This window comes from Trachemys scripta, chromosome 8 (assembly GCF_013100865.1).
Source record: "Trachemys scripta elegans isolate TJP31775 chromosome 8, CAS_Tse_1.0, whole genome shotgun sequence".
NCBI classification, from domain to species: Eukaryota; Metazoa; Chordata; order Testudines; family Emydidae; genus Trachemys; species Trachemys scripta.
In genome coordinates this window covers 88,370,696-88,389,866 of record NC_048305.1, presented here as the reverse complement: position 1 = coordinate 88,389,866, position 19,171 = coordinate 88,370,696, and the positions used below count along the sequence as shown (strand labels likewise).

The 19,171-nt window shown below is 43.7% G+C and overlaps 1 protein-coding gene across 6 annotated transcripts in view; it reads left to right on the top strand.

The window, feature by feature from the left end:
* The window catches only part of LRRC7 (leucine rich repeat containing 7), a 335,582-nt gene that overhangs the window by 244,679 nt on the left and 71,732 nt on the right, over positions 1-19,171 (top strand). For all 6 annotated transcript variants that reach the window (XM_034779104.1, XM_034779107.1, XM_034779103.1 and 3 more), the window contains 3 exons: positions 14,100-14,169; positions 17,902-18,001; positions 18,866-18,990. In XM_034779104.1, the coding sequence (XP_034634995.1) occupies positions 14,100-14,169; positions 17,902-18,001; positions 18,866-18,990 (295 nt within the window). The remainder of the gene's footprint in view (positions 1-14,099; positions 14,170-17,901; positions 18,002-18,865; positions 18,991-19,171) is intronic.

The window sequence follows — 19,171 nt, the reverse complement described above, 5'->3', positions numbered from 1 at the left end:
CCTATTCTGCAGTCTCCCCAGATAAATGCCTGTTTTTCTCCAATGCCTGAGTCAGGATCTGAACAACCTTCCTCCAGTGAGGAGGAAAATGATCCACAGGGAGTTTTTTCTGCATATCAAGACTCCCAGACCCCAATCAACAGAGGTTACAAAAAAAAAAAACCTACCTCAGCCTATTCTCAGGATCCTGCCCCATGGGGAGTGAACCCCTGGATGGCAACACCTATGCCCTACCCACCACCATGGCAATGTTGGGCACCATGGGCATCGTACCCTCGATAACACGTGCGCTACGGCACTTCGACCAGGCGCAACACCGGTCTAGCACCGCCACCTGATGGACCTGCCGGTGACACAAGATACCAGGCAGCACCGTCACACTTCCAGGAGCAACTGAGTCCTGCTCCTATTCCAGCAGAGCCGGACGTAACGCCTGAGGAAGCCTTACTTCCCCTTCCTCTAACACCGTCGGATGACTATGCAAAATTCCAAGACCTCTTTAAAAGAGCTGCCAATGACTTGAGAATTAACTTGGAGGAAGTCACTGAACAACAGGATGAGTTAACGGACATCCTACAGCCCTCTTCTTCCTCTAGAGTGGCATTACAAATCGACGTAGCCCTTTTAGAACCCGCTAAATCCATCTGGCAGACTCCAGCCACAAGCCTACCTACCTGTAAACAAGCGGACAGGAAGTACTTCATCCCTTCAAAGGGCTCTGAATTCCTTTTTACCCATCCGGCGCCAAACTCATTGGTAGTAGATGCAGCGAACCAGAGGGATAAGCAACAGTACTCCCGCTCCACTCCAGCCAACAAGGACAGTAAACACCTGGACCTCTTTGGCCGTAAAGTATATGCATCCTCGATACTACAATTTCACATAGCCAATTATACTGCAGTCCTTGCAAAATATGACCACAAAAACTCTAATAAATTCATGGATTTTATTGATGACATCCCAGAACAGAAGAAACAACAATTCACAGCTCTGGTTTCCGAAGGACAGACCATATCACGTACCCTCTTCAAGCGGCCCTCGATGTAGCTAACACTGCAGCAAGGTCGACCACCACAGCAGTGGTCATGCGACGGGGTTCATGGCTCTCCTCCTCTTTCTTTCCTTGAGAGGTTCAGAGCACCATTCAAGATCTTCCCTTTGACGGGGAAAAACTTTTTGCCTCCACCACGAACGACGTGCTTCATTCGATGAAGGACGCAAGGGCAACCCTCCGGTCCCTAGGTCTCCAGCCACCTGCGACCAGAAGACGGCAATATAGATACCAACCTTATCAACATCCACGCTACCCCGCATTTACACAACACTCCTATAGACCACAGGAGCAACAACAACGCCAAAGACCAAGATTCCAGCGTCGTCGTCCTAATTCTACAGGGGCTCCGCAACCCCCTCCAACTAATAGGCAGATTTGAAGCATTGGTCAAGGGTTTAGAAAACAGCGTTCCCACTTCAGCCAGCACACCTATCTTTGGACACTGCCTACGACCATTCTCTCATCGATGGCAGAAAATTACATCCGACAAGTGGGTCATAGAGGTAGTTACAATTGGATACACCATCCCCTTCCTCTCCCTCCCTCCCTACCACCCACTCACCCTTCCCGTCCCTCTTCAGGGACTCATCTCACGAGCGACTACTCTTCCAAGAAGTGCAGCATCTCCTTCAACTGGGAGCAGTAGAAACTGTGCCAGAACGACACAGAGGGAAGGGTTTTTACTCCCATTATTTCTTAACAGAGAAGAAAAATGGGGGATGGCGACCAATCCTCGACCTCAGGCGGCTCAACAAATTTGTCAGAAAGCAAAAGTTCAAGATGGTCATTCTCACCACTATAATCCCGGCGCTGGAGCAGGGCGACTGGTTTTCAGCCCTCGACCTACAGGTCGCCTATTTTCATGTGACTATACACCCGTCCCACAGACGGTTCCTACGTTTTACTCTCGGCTCCACACATTTCCAATACAGGATTCTCCCCTTCGGACTGTCCACGGCCCCCCATGTTTTTTCCAAGATCCTAGCCGTAGTTACAGCCTACATCAGAAAACAAGGGGTCGTAATATTTCCTTACCTAGATGATTGCCTCCTCAAAGCTTCAACGTTCGACAAAGCTCTCCGATCCATACGACTTACCATCGATTGTTTTCTATCTTTAGGCCTGCAAATAAACAAAAACTAATCCACATTATACCCCACCCAACATCTGGAGTTCATAGGGGCATACCTCGACTCCCAGACGGGGTTGGCATCTCTCCCACCAGACCGCTTCAACTCTATAAGCCGACTGGCCACAAGGATTCGCAACTGTCCCCAGGTGACTGTCCAAGACTGCCTACAAATACTAGGTCACATGGCCTCGTGCACCTCTGTCGTCCAAAATGCACGCCTATACATGAGGTGCTTCCAAGCGTGGTTGGCCACGGTGTACAGACCGAATGTGCACCCTCTAAACAAGACTCTCCCCATACCTGTCCGAGTCAAAGATTCCCTACAGTGGTGGACAATTCACTCCAACCTCTGCTCTGGAGTCCCCTTTCTTCAGCAGGCTCCATCCCATACTGACGACCGATGCATCTCTGACAGGCTGGGGTGCACATATGTCTCACCACACAGTCCAGGGACTTTCGTCTTCAACCGAGACCTCTCTCCATATAAATGTCCTAGAACTTCAAGCCATTCGCAATGCGTGTCGTCACTTCCTGCCACTAATCAAGAATCAACACGTACGCATAATGACAGACAATATTGCATGCATGTTCTATGTGAACAGGTAGGGAGGAGCTCGATCCCATTCGCTATGCACAGAGGCTATGAAACTCTGGAACTGGTGCATTGCGAACAACATCCGGGTATCAGCGGCCTATCTTCCCGGAGTGATGAATACCACAGCGGACGAACTAAGCAGATTATATAGATTTCAAATTGTTCTGGTCTAAATTTTCAAAAATGACTAGCAATTTTGCATACCTTCATATTTTTGGTGCTGAACTTGAGACACCTTAAAGCAGTAGTCCCCAAACTTCCGCGCCCCTGTTACTCCTATCTGTTATCCCGCGCCTCCCCATAGCCGAGGCTGGGAACGGGGCTGCGGCTGAAGGGGTGTGGGGCAAGGACATGGATAAAGGGACTGAGACTAGGGGTGCATTTGGGGCAGGGAGCGGGGCCAGGCATGGGGCCGTGAACATTGCTGCAGGCGGGACCGGAGCACAGCTGGGGGCAGGAAGGGGCTGGATGGCACTCCCTCTCTGTCCCCCACTCCCATGGGGGCTGGCCTGGGCCCCGCTGCAACCCCCCCAAAGGTTTATGCCCCACAGTTTGGGGACCTTGCCTTAAAGGGACCTGAAAATATGCTCCCATTAAGGTGTCTTAAACTGGGCACCCAAAGTCACATTTTTGAAAATGTGTCCATTCAGTTTTGTTCTCATAAGTAAGACTAAGATTTAGTCATGGGTATTTTTAGTAAAAGTCATGGACAGGTCACGGGGGATAAACAAAAAATCATGGCCTATGACCTGTCCCTGACTTTTACTATAAGTACCCATTACTAAATCCCTGCTCCTGGGCCCCACTGCTCTGAGGCCCCCAGGGACCACTCTCTGGATGGCTTCCAGAGCCACCTCCGGGGCCACTGCTCCAGCTGCCCCCAGGACCACTGCTGCTAGGGCAGTCCCCAGAGCCACCCCTGGGACCAATGCTTGGGCACTTCCCAGGGCTGCTTCTCGGGTGATTCCCGAAGCCACCCCTGAAACCGCTGCTGTTGGGGCGGTCCCCAGGGCCAGCCACTCTGGCCACTGTTGGAGCGCTGCCTGGGGCCGCCTGAGCAGCAGCTGGTGCAGCTGGCCCCGGGGCTGCTCCATCAGCAGTTGGTGTAGCTGGCCCGTGGCCTGCCACACCGGCTACTGCAGCTGCAGAAGTCACAGAAGTTGTAGAAAGTCACGGAATGTGGATAGTATTTGCTATCTAGACTACTTTATTAAAATCTATTTAAATTCAATTAAGAATATGAACATGAAGACTGTCATAGCTGTTGGAGTTACATATGTGGGTCACTGTTAGAGCTGATGGAAATTTTTTCATGAAAACTTTTTTTCCATAAAAAAACATGCCAGTTCATTACAACTGAAATATATTTTGTGTAAACACATAATTTGATGAAAAATTAATCTAGAAAGTTTCTCAGGTCCACGCTGGAATTTTAGGACCCAGCCACCCAGCCCAAGAAAATTCTGTTCCATGAAGAATTTCAAAAGATCTCCTTTTAGTGTTTTTACCTGGACCACACAAAGTCTTTCAGATGGTCTCTTAAATTTTTTATAGCCTTTGCTGAAAGAATTAAAGGGCAACCAGTTACAGTCCAGTGCATGTCACATTGGATTTCAGACTGTATCCAGCTCTGCTATGATCTAGCAAAAGTTTCTCCTCCAAGGATAATAGTCTATTCCACTAGAGCTCAGTCCACTTTGTCAGCCTTCTGGATTAACATAGCTGTTGTGACCACGCTGCTATTTTACAAATGTCCATCTGGATGCATTTTTTCCAGATACTACACTATTACTCAAGCTTCCCGAGATGACACCTACTTTTGGAAAATCCGTGCTACATTCTCTCCAAGTAATCCAAAGTCCCACCACCTGTAAGGAAACTGCTGATGAATCACTTACAGTGGAATATATATGTGCACAATCACTTGAAGGAGAAAAAACAGTTACTTACCTGTACAGTAACTGTTCTTCGAGATTTATTATGCACATAGTCATTCCGGATCCTTCCACCTTCCCTGCTACTTTGGGTATTAATTAGACGGTGGTGGGAAGGAACAAAGAGGGAGTCAGTGGCACCATGCCTCTCTGTATCCTCAGCTCCATGCATGAGGATAGTTGGGGCACATAGTGGTACTGCTGGCAAAAGTCTCCAATTCAAATATATTGAGTGCATATATACCTACAGTGGAATGTATATGTGTACAACACATCTCAATGAACAGTAATTACTGTACAAGTAAAAGTAATCAATTTTGCCTCTCTGGTGAGGCAGAAACCCCCATTAATGAGCATATGAGGTGCCTTTCTTATGGGATACTTCCAGTAAATTCACTGTGTGTAAGTCCTTTTCAAAAAAAGGACCTTAAAGGTCAGAGATGTGAGGCGTAAAATGTTTCTCTTTGACTACTTCATGTGCCTGCATCAGATCTGGTCCATCTGACTTCCCTGGGATGTTAGCCTGTGATACTGAGAAGTGCCCCGCTGAGTCTGGCATCTGATAGCTTCAGGGCTCCATCTACTTAACCTTCAACTTCCAGGTGTACTGGTAGGATTGTCCCTGTTAGAGTGCTGAGAGAAAGGATTGTCGTTCAACCTCGAAGAATAGAGAGAGCTCCTCAAAAGACTTCTGCAAGAAAGAGGTCAAAATCACCTCTCCACTTCTAATCTAAGGAGACTCCATGGCCCAAAGTGTGTACTGGAGGAGTTTCTACAGTACCAACTATCAGGTACCATTCACTGAGGGTACATTCTCCATTATCATTACCTGGTCCACACTAACCCCCCACTTCGAACTAAGGTACGCAAATTCAGCTACGTTAATAATGCGGCAGCAGACTCCCCCGTCGATGCCGCGTACTCCTCTCGCCGAGCTGGAGTACCGGCGTCGACGGCGAGTACTTCCGGGATCGATCCCAGAAGATCGATTGCCTACCGCCGGACCCGGAGGTAAGTGTAGACCTACCCAAGACTACAACTGCTGAGGTGCTACAGCACTCCATGTGTCTGCATCAGCTGCTACCTCTTCTCAGCAGCAATAACTGTCTCAGTACTGAGCACATCAAACTGTAGGATGCCTGTTTTCATATCGCCACATATTTGGTACACAAGAAATTTCTGAAATTTCTGGTCAATCAAAACAACTTTTAGTATAGAATTCCACCCTTTGGCTTTTCTATAGCATCGATGTAATTTACCACAGTCATAGCAGTAGTAGCTACTTAAGTAGCACACTTAAGGAGACCAGGAATAATGGTCTATTGATATCTGGATCACTGGCTCATCAGAGGCAAGTCTTGCCAAAAAGTTCAGAGTTCCATTTACAGCATTTTTTGGCTATTGATGTCCTTCGGCATAAAAGTCAACAGAGAAGTCTGTTTTTGACACCAACGCAATTCATAGAGTTTATAGGGGTCATTTTAGATCTAATGGAACTCTATGCTGGAGGTAGAGGTTTAACTTCCAGCTCAGGTAGACATACATGGGCTAGCTCCAATTGAGCCTGTTCTGTTGCTCGCACTGCCACAGCTACACTTCTATTTTTAACGTGCTAGCCCAGTCAGATTCAGTGTGGGTATGTCTACCCGAGCTGGAAATTACACCTCCAGCTCCATTTGAGACATACCTTAAAACCAGCCAGAGTTTACCTGCCTCAGGACGGGTCCAAGATTATAGCCATGCTCTTCTCCCAGCTGCAGGGAGAATAAAAGTATGAACTTGTCTGAGCCTTCTAGGACACATGCCACCTACACTTTTATCACATTGCACGCCAAACTACATCTATGCTGCATGCAGTACATTCCAAGCAGGCACAATTTAGACATGCCTCTGATGGTTCTGCAACATTTTCTCTCTCGCCAAGTTGGTGGAAGGGACCCCAACAAGGTATGCATAGGAGTCCCTTCCCCCTGCTCCTCCTAACCAAAAATATAGTGATGGACCCTTCACTCCTGGATTAGGGACTCCCAAGAAGACACACTCACAAATGAATATTCTAGAGCTCAGAGCATCTCATAAAGCTTGCCTGGAGTTCTTCCTTCTAATACAATGACTGTCCATTCAGATCATGACAGATGGCACAACTGCCAGGTTTTATATAAACAGGCAGGTACGGGCTCAATCATCACCTTTGTGCTGAGAAGCAGTTCAGTTACTGAATTAATGTATTCAGCATCAGCTCTCTCTTGCAGCAGTTCACCTTCTGTATCTGCAGAACATGCTGGTGGACAGTTTGAGCAGACACTTTTCATCAGAGCACAAGTGGACAATTCACGATTCACCTGATGTTCAAGGAAAGGGGTCATTCATCAACAGACTTTTTGTGACAAAGAGAAACAAGAAATGTTTGTTATCCTAGCAGTTCTGGTACTCAAACTGGTGAAATCGTTGAGACATCCTCTGAAACTTCTTTTGCTATTCTCAGACCTGTTGTCCCAGAATGGAGGAGCCGTCCTGCATCTCAACTCATGTACCCTACATCTAACAGCATGATTTCTGGATGGAAGTTGTCAAACTGCCTGCAGTGGCTCAAGACCATGAGTACCAACCTCACAGTAGACATTTACAAAGCAGGACACAAACCCCAAAATGGTTGTAAGTTCTATACTTAGAGTTCACCAACCATTTATCAAGTGAGAATTCCTCAAACACCATAACAGCCTTAACATGGAAAGACAGACAGTCTCCTTGGGTACTCCAATTTATTTCACCATCCATGTAAGCTTACCTGTGTGATAGATTATACTTTACACCAAAGAAGTAACTTAATTGCCTTCTATGATGAGATAACTGGCTCTGTGGATGAGGGAAAAGCAGTGGATGTGTTATTCCTTGACTTTAGCAAAGCTTTTGATACGGTCTCCCACAGTATTCTTGCCGCCAAGTTAAAGAAGTATGGGCTGGATGAATGGACTGGATAAAAAGCTGGCTAGATCGTCGGGCTCAACGGGTAGTGATCAATGGCTCCATGTCTAGTTGGCAGCCGGTTTCAAGCGGAGTGCCCCAAGGATCGGTCCTGGGGCCGGTTTTGTTTAATATCTTTATTAAAGATCTGGAGGATGGTGTGGACTGCACTCTCAGCAAGTTTGCAGATGACACTAAACTAGGAGGCGTGGTAGATACACTAGAGGGTAGGGATCGGATACAGAGGGACCTAGACAAATTAGAGGATTGGGCCAAAAAAAACCTGATGAGGCTCAACAAGGGTAAGTGCAGAGTCCTGCACTTAGGACGGACGAATCCCATGCACTGCTACAGACTAGGGACCGAATGGCTAGGTAGCAGTTCTGCAGAAAAGGACCTAGGGGTCACAGTGGACGAGAAGCTGGATATGAGTCAACATTGTTGCCAAGAAGGCTAATGGCATTTTGGGCTGTATAAGTAGGGGCATTGCCAGCAGATCGAGGAACGTGATCATTCCCCTTTATTCGACATTGGTGAGGTCTCATCTGGAATACTGTGTTCAGTTTTGGGCCCCACACTACAAGAAGGATGTGGAAAAATTGGAAAGAGTCCAACAGAGGGCAACAAAAATGATTAGGGGTCTGGAGCCCATGACTTATGAGGAGAGGCTGAGGGAACTGGGATTGTTTAGTCTCCAGAAGAGAAGAATGAGGGGGGGATTTGATAGCAGCCTTCAACTACCTGAAGGGGGGTTCCAAAGAGGATGGAGCTCAGCTGTTCTCAGTGGTGGCAGATGACAGAACAAGCAGCAATGGTCTCAAGTTGCAGTGGGGGAGGTTCAGGTTGGATATTAGGAAACACTATTTCACTAGGAGGGTGGTGAAGCACTGGAATGCATTATCTAGGGAGGTGGTGGAGTCTCCTTCCTTGGAGGTTTTTAAGGCCCAGCTTGACAAAGCCCTGGCTGGGATGATTTAGTTGGGAATTGGTCCTGCTTTGAGCAGGGGGTTGGACTAGATGACCTCTTGAGGTCCCTTCCAACCCTAATATTCTATGATTCTATGATTCTAAAGAGCAATATTCAGATTACTCCCAATCCCAAAAAAACAAGCACTACACTGAGACAAACTAATTCATGCACACAGCAATGCATGGCCAAATTTTCAAATTCAGAATTGGGTCTAAGAAAGTTTAGAGGGATCTTTAGTTAACATAGAATTTAAACCTTCTCTTGAGGCCCCAAACGGTGCATGCTATACAAATGTAGACTTCCTCCAGACCCATTTAAATTTCCTTTTATTTATCAAAATGTAATTAGACGCCCCCTGTATCTTATTTATTGCCCCAAACTTTGGGTCCCCATGCTTGAGTATAAGGGAATGTACGTTGGTATATGTCATGCACTGAGAAGACAAAAAGAGACAACTGTAGTATGAGCTTCCAAACGAGGTTTTCCTGCTGGGTGTCCAAGCGCAGCATCTCTCCCTCACATTCTTCCATACAGGCTGTCCTGGAGTACCTGCTCCACTTGAGGAATCATGGCCTGGCACACTCTTCCATTAGAGTATATCTAGCAGTCATCTCCGCTTTTCACTCGCCAATCCAAGAACAGATGGTGTTTTCCCATGGTATAATGGTCAGATTCTTGAGGGATCGAGAAACTCTTCCTTCAGGTTCGGCCTCCTGTTCCGCAGTGGGATCTTAACTTGGTCCTTTCTAGGCTCACTGGCCCGCCCTTTGAGCCTCTGGGTTCCTGCTCCCTTTCCCACCTGTCATGGAAGGACGCATTCCTGGTGGCAGTGACATCAGCAAGACAGGTCTCTGAAATTAAAGCCTTGACCTCAGAACCTCCGTACGGTCTTCTACAAAGATAAGATTCAGTTGTGGCCCCACCCGGCCTTCCTCCCAAAGGTTGTTTCCACCTTCCATATGAACCAGAACATCTTCTTCCCAGTGTTTTGTCCCAAACTGCACAAGACCAGTGAGAAGAGGTGTCTTCATGCCCTGGGCGTCCAGAGGCCTTGGCTTTCTACTTAGAATGTACCATGCCCTTCTCAACTCTTCATTGCTACAGCGGATAGGATGAAGGGTCACCCGGTGTCCTCACCGAGGATTTCCAGTTGGATCACCTAGTGCATAAGACCTGTTACGACCTGGTGGGGGTTCCGCCATCGCCAATTGTCAGAGCCCACTCGACAAGAGCATGGGCATCTTTGGTGACCTTCCTGGCGCACATCCCTATCCAGGACATCTGAGAGCCACAATGTGCTCCTCTGTTCACACGTTTACCGCTCATTATGCCATCACTCAACAGGCCAGAAACAACACTGGGTTCAGCAGAGCTGTGTTGCAATCTACACTTCCGTGAACTCCTACCCACCTCCAGGAGTACTGCTTTGGAGTCACCTAATATGGAATGGACATGAGCAAGCACTTGAAAAAGACAGTTACCTTTTCCGTAACTGGTGTTCTACGAGATGCGTTGCTCATGTCCATTCCACAACCGACACTCCTTCCCCACTGTCGATGTTTCTGGCAAGAAGGAACTGAGGGTGAGGGGGAGCCAGCGGTGCCCCTTGTACCGCACCATGTGGGTGCCACTCCAGAGGGCGCCAGAGCCGGTCCCCTACAGATACTGCTGAGGGAAAAACTTCCAGCACCAGTGCATGTGGCGAGCACACACACCTAATATGGAATGGACATGAGCAACACATCTCAAAGAACACCAGTTACAGAAAAGGTAACTATCTTTTTCTAGCTATGACAGAATACTATACATTTTTTTTATTTTACAGAAAGGCCTTATTTGGCACAAGAAGCCATTTGAATATCTGGCATGAATATGTGTATCTACACAAGCTGCTGTCTGCATCTAAAACACATAAATTATTTCCAAATATCAAAGACTCTCAAGACTATTTAGACTCTCTAAAGACTAAATAAAAATGATGGCGCACTGTAGACTCTCGGAACCAAATTATGTTCTGATTCATAATGGTGCAAGCTCATTGAAATCAATGGATTTGCAATGGATTAATTGAGACCAGATTATGGTCCTTTTACACTTACACTATATTAGACTCCCTTAATCCTACCCACACCTACCTACTAATATGTGAATTAGTGTAAGGGGATGTAAGTTTATGTAATGTGCACATGAAGAGCCAGAAAAAAATGTGTATGTGTGTATAAATTAAAATACAACACATTCTTACTCATTCCTGTTAGTTGCTTTTCTTACTACACTTCTCTCTTTTTGTCTCCTCAGTGCACGACATATACCAGCGTACATTCCCTTATACTCAAGCATGGGGACCCAAAATTGGGGCAATAAATAAGATAGAGGGGGCATCTAATTGCATTTTGATAAATAAAAGGGAATTTAAATGGGTCTGGAGGAAGTCCCATTTGATAAGCGTTTGCTGTCAGGGGCGTCAGGAGAAGGTTAAAATTCTATGTTAACTAAAGATCCCTCTAAACTTTCTTAGACCCAATTCTGAATTTAAAAATTTGGCCATGCATTGCTGTGTGCATGAATTAGTTTGTCTCAGTATAGAGAGCAATTTTACATATTTAGGCATAACAATGCAAGTCAAAGTAAGTTTTCAACCTTAATATTATTTCAGTGTGTCTGAATACACAAAATAAATGTTAGTTCTTTAAAGAGGAGCCAAATTCTGAATGAAAAATTCAGGTATTCGCTCTGTTTGAGAATCTTTATATTAATTCTTGTAGAACTTAAGTTTATCATGTTAATTTATGAGGAATATGTCAGAGCCTGCAGTATTCCAGAGACAAGTAGTAATTAATTAATCTGTGATCCACTTTACTGATAACATAATAGTGAAAACTAAATTTCAGCTAGTTTAGGCATCTTTTCCTTTCTTGTGGTACTAATTATAGGATTTAAAATGTATAACACTTTTCCGTCCATAGAGCCATTTTACACACCAGGAATTGGAGATTATCTCACCGGGGTAACATATATTCATATTTTGCAATGGAATTTCATTCATTCTAATAGACGAGGAAACCAGTATTTATAATATCAGGAGGTAGCCGTGTTAGTCTGTATCCACAAAAACAACAAGGAGTCAGGTAGCACCTTAAAGACTAACAGATTTATTGGGCATAGGCTTTCGTGGGTAAAAAAACCTCACTTCTTCAGATGCAACATCTTCAGGTATTTTTAATATAACTATTTAAAATGAATTATCAGAAGTAAATATAATCCTTCTTTTTGAACTAATATATGGTCTTTACTAAATAGTTTATATCCTTGTCTTTGGTGATAATGTGATGCAAAAACGTAGTTTCTTCCCATGCTTGTTGGACATCTGTCTGACCAACTAATCAGTCATAGAGCCCCCCTCCTGGACTTGGGGAGAGGGGGCTCTGTGACTGATTAGTTGGACAAACAGATGAAGCCTTAGGCTAATGCAGGGGTGGACAAACCTTTTGGCCCGAGGACCACATCTGCGTATGGAAATTGTATGTGGGTCATGAATGCTCATGAAATTGGAGTTGGGGTGCAGGAGGGGGTGAGGGCTCTGGGGTGGGGCCAGAAATGAGGAGTTCAGGGTGTGGGAGGGGGCTCCGGGCTGGGGCAGGGGTTTGGGGTACAGGAGAGGAATCAGGGCTGGGGCAGGGGGTTGGGGCATGGGAAGGGGTCAAGGGTGCAGACTCCAGGTGGCGCTTACCTCAAGCAGCTCCTGGAAGCAGCGGCATGTCCCCTCTCCAGCTCCTATGCGGAGGTGCGGCCAGGTGGTTTTGCGCGTTCCCCTGTCCTTAAGCACCACCCCTGCAGCTCCCATTCACTGCAGTTCCTGGCCAATGGGAGCTGCAGGGGCGGCCCCTAAACGGAGGGGGGACATGCTGCTGCTTCCAGGAGCCTCGGCAGATATGCAGGGCCTCCGACCCTGCTCCTCAGCAGGAGCTCGAGGACCAATTTAACTGGCTGGAGGGCCAGATGTGGCCCACGGGCTGTAATTTGCCCACCCGTGGTCTAATGGCTCCTGTGGACACAACGGGAGAGCTTATAAATTCTGCACCAGAAAGAAAGGCTCCCTTTTCCCTCTTGGGATTAGAGTAGTATGAGGTTTGGGGGCCTTGCTGTGGGCATCATGCCAGTCGCCTTTTGGGGGCTGGGAAGAAATATTTTTCCTCACTGCCAGTTTAGCCAGGGTGGTGTGGGTTTTTTCACCTTCCTTGCAACAATCCCGAGACCTAAAGGGTAGGTTAGGCTGTAAAATTCATTTTGTTGCAACTTGGCAGGTGCTTAGTGCAGGAAGTCATTCAGTAGGAGGTCCAGTTCCCTGATAAACTGGAAATGGATTAGTAGAAAGCACCTCCTAAAGAATTAATGGGGTTATGGCCTCTAATCTCTGGAGACAATCCCCTCTTTCCGACCTACCCCCAATTAACCCTTCTACAAATGGAGGGGTGATGGGGATCAGCAATGGTGCTGGGAACAGGCTGACAAGATGGAGGGCTGATGGCAGCTTCTCCACCAGGTGGTACAAATTACAAAGGAAGGATGACTTGCACTGGCTGAATCATTGAGATATGTTACTTAATAAAGGCTAGTTAAACCACAATCCTGGTGTCTTGTCTGTCTTCCTGTGGGGCCTGGGACAAAAACTTTCAGGCCTTTATTATGCTTCATAAAGAAACAAACAAACAAAAAAGAAAAGGAAAACAAAAAAGGGGGCAGGGAGAGAAAATTTACCCATTCCCATCCTTCTTTTGCAGGTCACTTTTAGCAGACCAAGCTAACTGATATTACATGAAAACATCTGTTCACATATATAACTACATTTTGCAATTTAGAACTTTTGTTTTATTGTTACATTTCAGTTTGTCTTATGGGAAAAATCATAATGACTGTATTATAGTGTCTCTTCAAAAAGGTGTTTCAGATTACTGCAGAATATATTCTAATAGAAAATTAAAATGCCAAATAGTATGTTGTATCTATAAACAAATCCCCTTAATGCAAGTACTTTCCAAGAAATACTGTGTTATAAGGCATTATTTTGGTTGTCTGCTCTTTATTGATATTGTATAATGCCAGGCAAGTTCCAATAATAACTTCTTATTGTGCAAGGGGGAAAGTATTCATTCAGCAATTCATATGTTAACAATAAGGCAAAGACAATTGTTCTTTAATATCTCAAAGGCACTTTATCTGTTTGTTCAGGCTCAAAATGTAGCTCTCGCTTTTAAATGCAATAATTCAATGAGAATATCCTTTATAAAAATATCTTTCTTTAAAACCAAACAAAGAAAATAAAAATGAAAAATGCTACCAATTTCAGTATGATCCAGCTGAAATATGTTGTATAAAAATTTGACAGTGTCCCTTTAAAAGAGGCTACTGTACATGAGACATTCATATTGTTCCAATATTGTTGTTTACAGACTGAAGAATTTACCATTCACTTTTACTAAGCTTAAAGAACTTGCAGCTTTGTGGCTATCTGACAACCAGGTAATAACTTTTAATCTATGTCTTTTCATTAGTAGTAAAGAGCAAGATATCTTGGTAAGGGCCATAGATAAAACCTATGTTTTAACAGACTATTGTTAGATTTATGAAGCTTTTAGTCCTAGCAGTTTCCATGTCCTCTGTATTAGCTACAATTTTAGATATAGTTTTTGCTGAATGTTGTGGTATTAATTGGGAAAGCTCATCTTTGAGGGACTTACTGCTTTCATCAGGTGGGATTGTATGTCCTGACCAAATTTAATAAGTTAAGGCCAGAGGACTCTAGTGAATGGGATCACTCGTGGCCTGTGTTGGGACACAAGGACCCAAGGATTTTATACTGGGCATATTCTCTGTCTTTTGTATCCCTTAATCCTTCTGTGCCTCCATTCTTGTCTTCTGGCTCCCCATTCCCTTTCTATTCCTGTTTTTGTTTACTCCTTCTCCCCCCCCTTTTTACCTCTTCATGTGGAAGAGAGATTTTTCCATTAACCTTTACACATGAGGCTCTCATTTGGTGTTTTGCTATCTTTCTAGGCTTTTAAATTATCAATGACAACTCTTTAATTCTTGCTAATAGAAAGTAAACATAGTAATTAGAGCTAGGATAAGTGTCTTAAGTCCCATTGTCAAAATTGACTTAGGTATTTAGTAGCCTAACTCCCACTGATTTTCATCTTCTTAGTGCTGAGGGACTTTAGGCACTTCTGAACATTTTAATCCTCGTCTAAAATGGGGAGGGTGGGAGTCACAAAAATTCATGAAGAGGTTTTTTTTCCTTGGTTTTCTTCTAAATAAAGGTTTCATTAGAAAAGTTTCCAACCAGAGCCAATAATATTTTAAGTGTTCTAGGCTTAATCGTCAGCTGGTGGATATCAGCATAGCTTTGTTGAAGTCAATGGAATTATGCAGATTTACATCATCTGAAATTCTGGTCCTCTGTGCATTTTCCATTTTTTTTTTCTTTTTAAAAAAGCCCCAACATTACAACTTCTCAATTTTTTTACTTTTGCCACAGCTAAGCCATGACAAGCAACCCACCTTAGGCCCAGATCCTACAAATATTTATGCACTATTCATGCATTTAAAGTTAAGAACATTCATAAGTTTTTGCAGGATCAGAGTCTTATTATTTGTCTGTAGCATGAAAATCTGTAACTACTGATCCCAGAGTTCCAGAAATAATATGTTGGTCAAGTCCTAAGTGCCAAATCTTATAGTCTTCACTTGGTCCCTATATTCCTGCACTCTTTGAATAACCTAAACTTCCACTAAAGTCAATGTGAGTTTGGGGCATGTAAAGAATGCACAAAGAGGGTCCTCAGTCCTTCTTTAGAGAAAACTTTCATCAACTTCGGTTGGAGTTTCTTGAGTGCTCCTAGATTTGGTCCAAAGTTAAAATGTTAACAGTCATCTTTATATGTTAATATTGTCTGTATTTTTAGGGATTTATTGTTAAACTAATTATGCAGCCAGCATTAGTGCTCAGAAATGTAACAATCAATCAATTTACACTTTGTAGATTAAGACTTATCAACCACTACGAACGTTCATAGAAAAAGGAATTCACATTTTTAGGCATTTAGGCACTGTTACTCTAAAGGGAAAAGAAATTAATTTTCACAAAAAGTAAATATTCAACGTAGCTAAAAGTGATACTTCCATTATTGCAATAACTTCAATATCCTCTTCTTTTTTTCTCTAGAATTGTACACTTATTGCAGATAACTGTTGCCTCTTGAATTCAGGTCTGATCAGTATAATTTTGCATGGTCCAAACTTCCTATCACTATAAACTAATCCATTCTATTTGTGTGCAAAAGCCACTGAGACCCTGATCCTGCAACTGCCTCTCAAGGTATGTCTACACTGCAGTTTAAGCCCATGCTTGAGCCGGGCTGAAGCCTAACCCCCTTGTGTCAACACTGCAATTGAGCTAACACAGGGCTCAGACCTAAGGTCTCGGGATCCTGCAGGACTGGATGGTCTGAGTTCAAGTTAAGCCAGAACCCAGGGTCTCAGCTCTATTGCTTAATTGCAGTGTAGACACAGCCCCGCTTGACTCAGATTCCAAGAGTCAGCTGGAAGTATCCCACAATTCCATGGGATAATTTCCTTAGTCCTCTCTATCCCAGCGATCTACAATCCACTCTATTGAAAATGGAAGCCACCCCCACTTTGCCAACGGCAACAGCTCAGGTCAGCATTAACCCATTCTCTTTTGATCACCAATCTGCAAGCACAATATCAGAGAGCCTCCTGGGTTTGCAATGGAGAGTGAATCAGTCAAGCCTTTTGCAAAGCGAGCTGCTTCAAACTTTCTGCAACACACAGGGCAGGTAGTAAAATTTTCTCACAGTGCACCTTGGTCCTAGGGCTAGAGCAGTCACATTGGGAGGGAGGGGGTACTAGGGACTCTAGGATGTGGTTACTTGGAGCCGGGTCTGTGCACTGTAGTGTGGATGCCAGAGTCCTAGGTTCGAGCATGGGTTAGAAAAGTCTCAATGTAGGGTTAAAATACAATGTAGACACTCAAGCCCAGGGTTCCCTAATGTGGATCAGCTGACTCAAGTCCCACTAACCCTGGGTTTACATTGTAGTGTAGACATTTCCTATGTGGAAGGACTCCTGTACCTGTATTGAGTACTGTTGACTTCAGTGAGGTTTAGCACAGACACAGAGGTCTGTTTGTGCTGAGTCAGTTGCAAGACTGGGGCCTAAGATGTTCCTCTCCCAACAAACATAGAGTATATATATTGCTGACTCATGTTTAATAAGTAATAGTTCAGCATTACTTTGCTCACCATAAGAACAAATTTAATCAAATAAGGAGATTTATTGTTAATACCAAGTAATTTTACTCATTCTTAATGTTATTTTTACTTATATAGCTAATTTTAAGAATTTTAAATGACATCTCTATATACCTGAATGTAAAAAGCAAGCAAGCAAGCAAACAAACTGACGGGAGGAGGGTGGAAAACAATGTGTGGACTTCAACGCAGTAAACTAGAGCCTTCTCTCTCTTCCCCTTCCTATTCCTACCTGTCAAAAACTGATCAGTAGAATGTGACCTCTTACAAACATAGAAATATCACCCCAAAATAATAAGAAAAGTTAATGTGGACAATTGAGTGCCTGCTTAAGAGCCCATCTAGCTTGCACACCAACTGAGAGCCTATATTCTTTTAAGGACACATTATTTTCTTCAACGTATTGGACTTTTCTACACAAGATCATAGATTAATTTACATTAATTTAATTAAAATATACCAGTATCATCAGAATACTCATTGGGCCTTCAAACACAATCTCTAGTCACTTGCACCAGTTTTATACCAGTGTAACTCTGCTGCCTTCAGTGGAGTTACTCCTGATTTACACAAGCGTGAATAAGATTAGAATCAGACACTTGGTGCTTAAACTGTTCCCCTTCCCACCCTCCTCTGCTTCTCATTTCACTCAGTCACTACAGTGTGTCAGACTCTGTTTTCCTTACACTGGAAATATTCCTACTGAAGTCAGTAGGAATGTTATACATGTAGTAAGAGTGAGGGATCGAAGAAAAAAATTCCACATCAGAATAATATGTTTTTTCAGTCAGCAACTGTAAGAACAGTTTCATTTAGACCAAGGACACTATTCTTACTTTCTTTTTATATTTTCTATTTATCAGATCATAAAATCTGATTTTCTTGCAATTCTTATAAACAATCTTTCATTTTTTCTTTATAGTCCAAAGCCCTTATCCCTCTGCAAACTGAAGCTCATCCAGAAACAAAGCAAAGAGTACTGACTAACTACATGTTTCCTCAGCAACCCCGGGGTGATGAAGGTAAAATACTGTCAGCAATGTATTACAAAGGCAAAAACATGTTTATAATGCTTATTTAGATCCAGGTGAGAAAATGGGGAGTTTATTTTTAAATATTGAAACCATGGTTCCATGGATGAGAATGGCTACAGTTGTTTATATAACAAACAGTGTATACAAGGCAGTATGTGTTTAGTCATACTGAAAGGGTTCTAAACAGGCTCTTTTTGTATGTTAAATCTAAGGTTTCCCAAGTCCTTAATTTTGGATTGAGATTTGTTCTCCCTTTTCTTTTCTTTTTTTGGGGGGGGGGATGCAGGGGGGAGGAGGATCAGAATTGTGCCTTCTGACACACTGTATAAACCCCCTGAATTCACTTCATTAGGGTTGCCTGGGGCCAATGAAAGGCAGAATTTGGACTGATATTTACATTAGGCAGGAGGATGGCCTGTGCTCTTTCATAGATCTGGTAGCAGAAGGCACTCATCTACCACTTTCCCATCCTCCCTATTCTGACCTAAATTATGATAAGATGGGATACATTTTAGTCTTCTGCAAAAGCAATCCTGTGACCTCACTAGGAGTCTTGAAATCCTATAATTGACAATATTTAGTTCAAACACAGACAGTTTGCACCACCCCTTTCAACTTCACCTTATTACATTAAAAATTATGTAACTTGTTTATAGGTTGTGACAAATTTTTGTTACTTTTCACACCCTTTGGATGATTTAAGTGTAAAACCGAAGGGGGTGCAGGCCTCAGCACAACATACGTTTTTGTGATTTAGAGTTTAAACATTTCATTTGTTTTGCTTGGTGCACTAGTTACACATTCTTCTTACAAAGCAGTCGTACTAAGCTATTACCTGAATTTTAACTGTAGATTTCCAGTCAGACAGCGATAGCTTTAACCCTACTTTATGGGAGGAGCAGCGACAGCAGCGGATGACTGTAGCCTTTGAATTTGAAGAAAAAAAGGAAGAGGAGGAAAATGCAGGAAAAGTTAAGGTAACTAGTTAGCTTTTACTTTTTCTTGCTTTATATATTGTGGACAAAAGATCCAATACACAAATGCCATGTTAACATGTTTTTATCTTTTAAACTTGCAGAGCGTGTTTGAGACCAAATATAATCATTAATGAAAAATTAGGGGTTTGTTTTCCCTGAAGTATGCACTAATAGTTTCCAT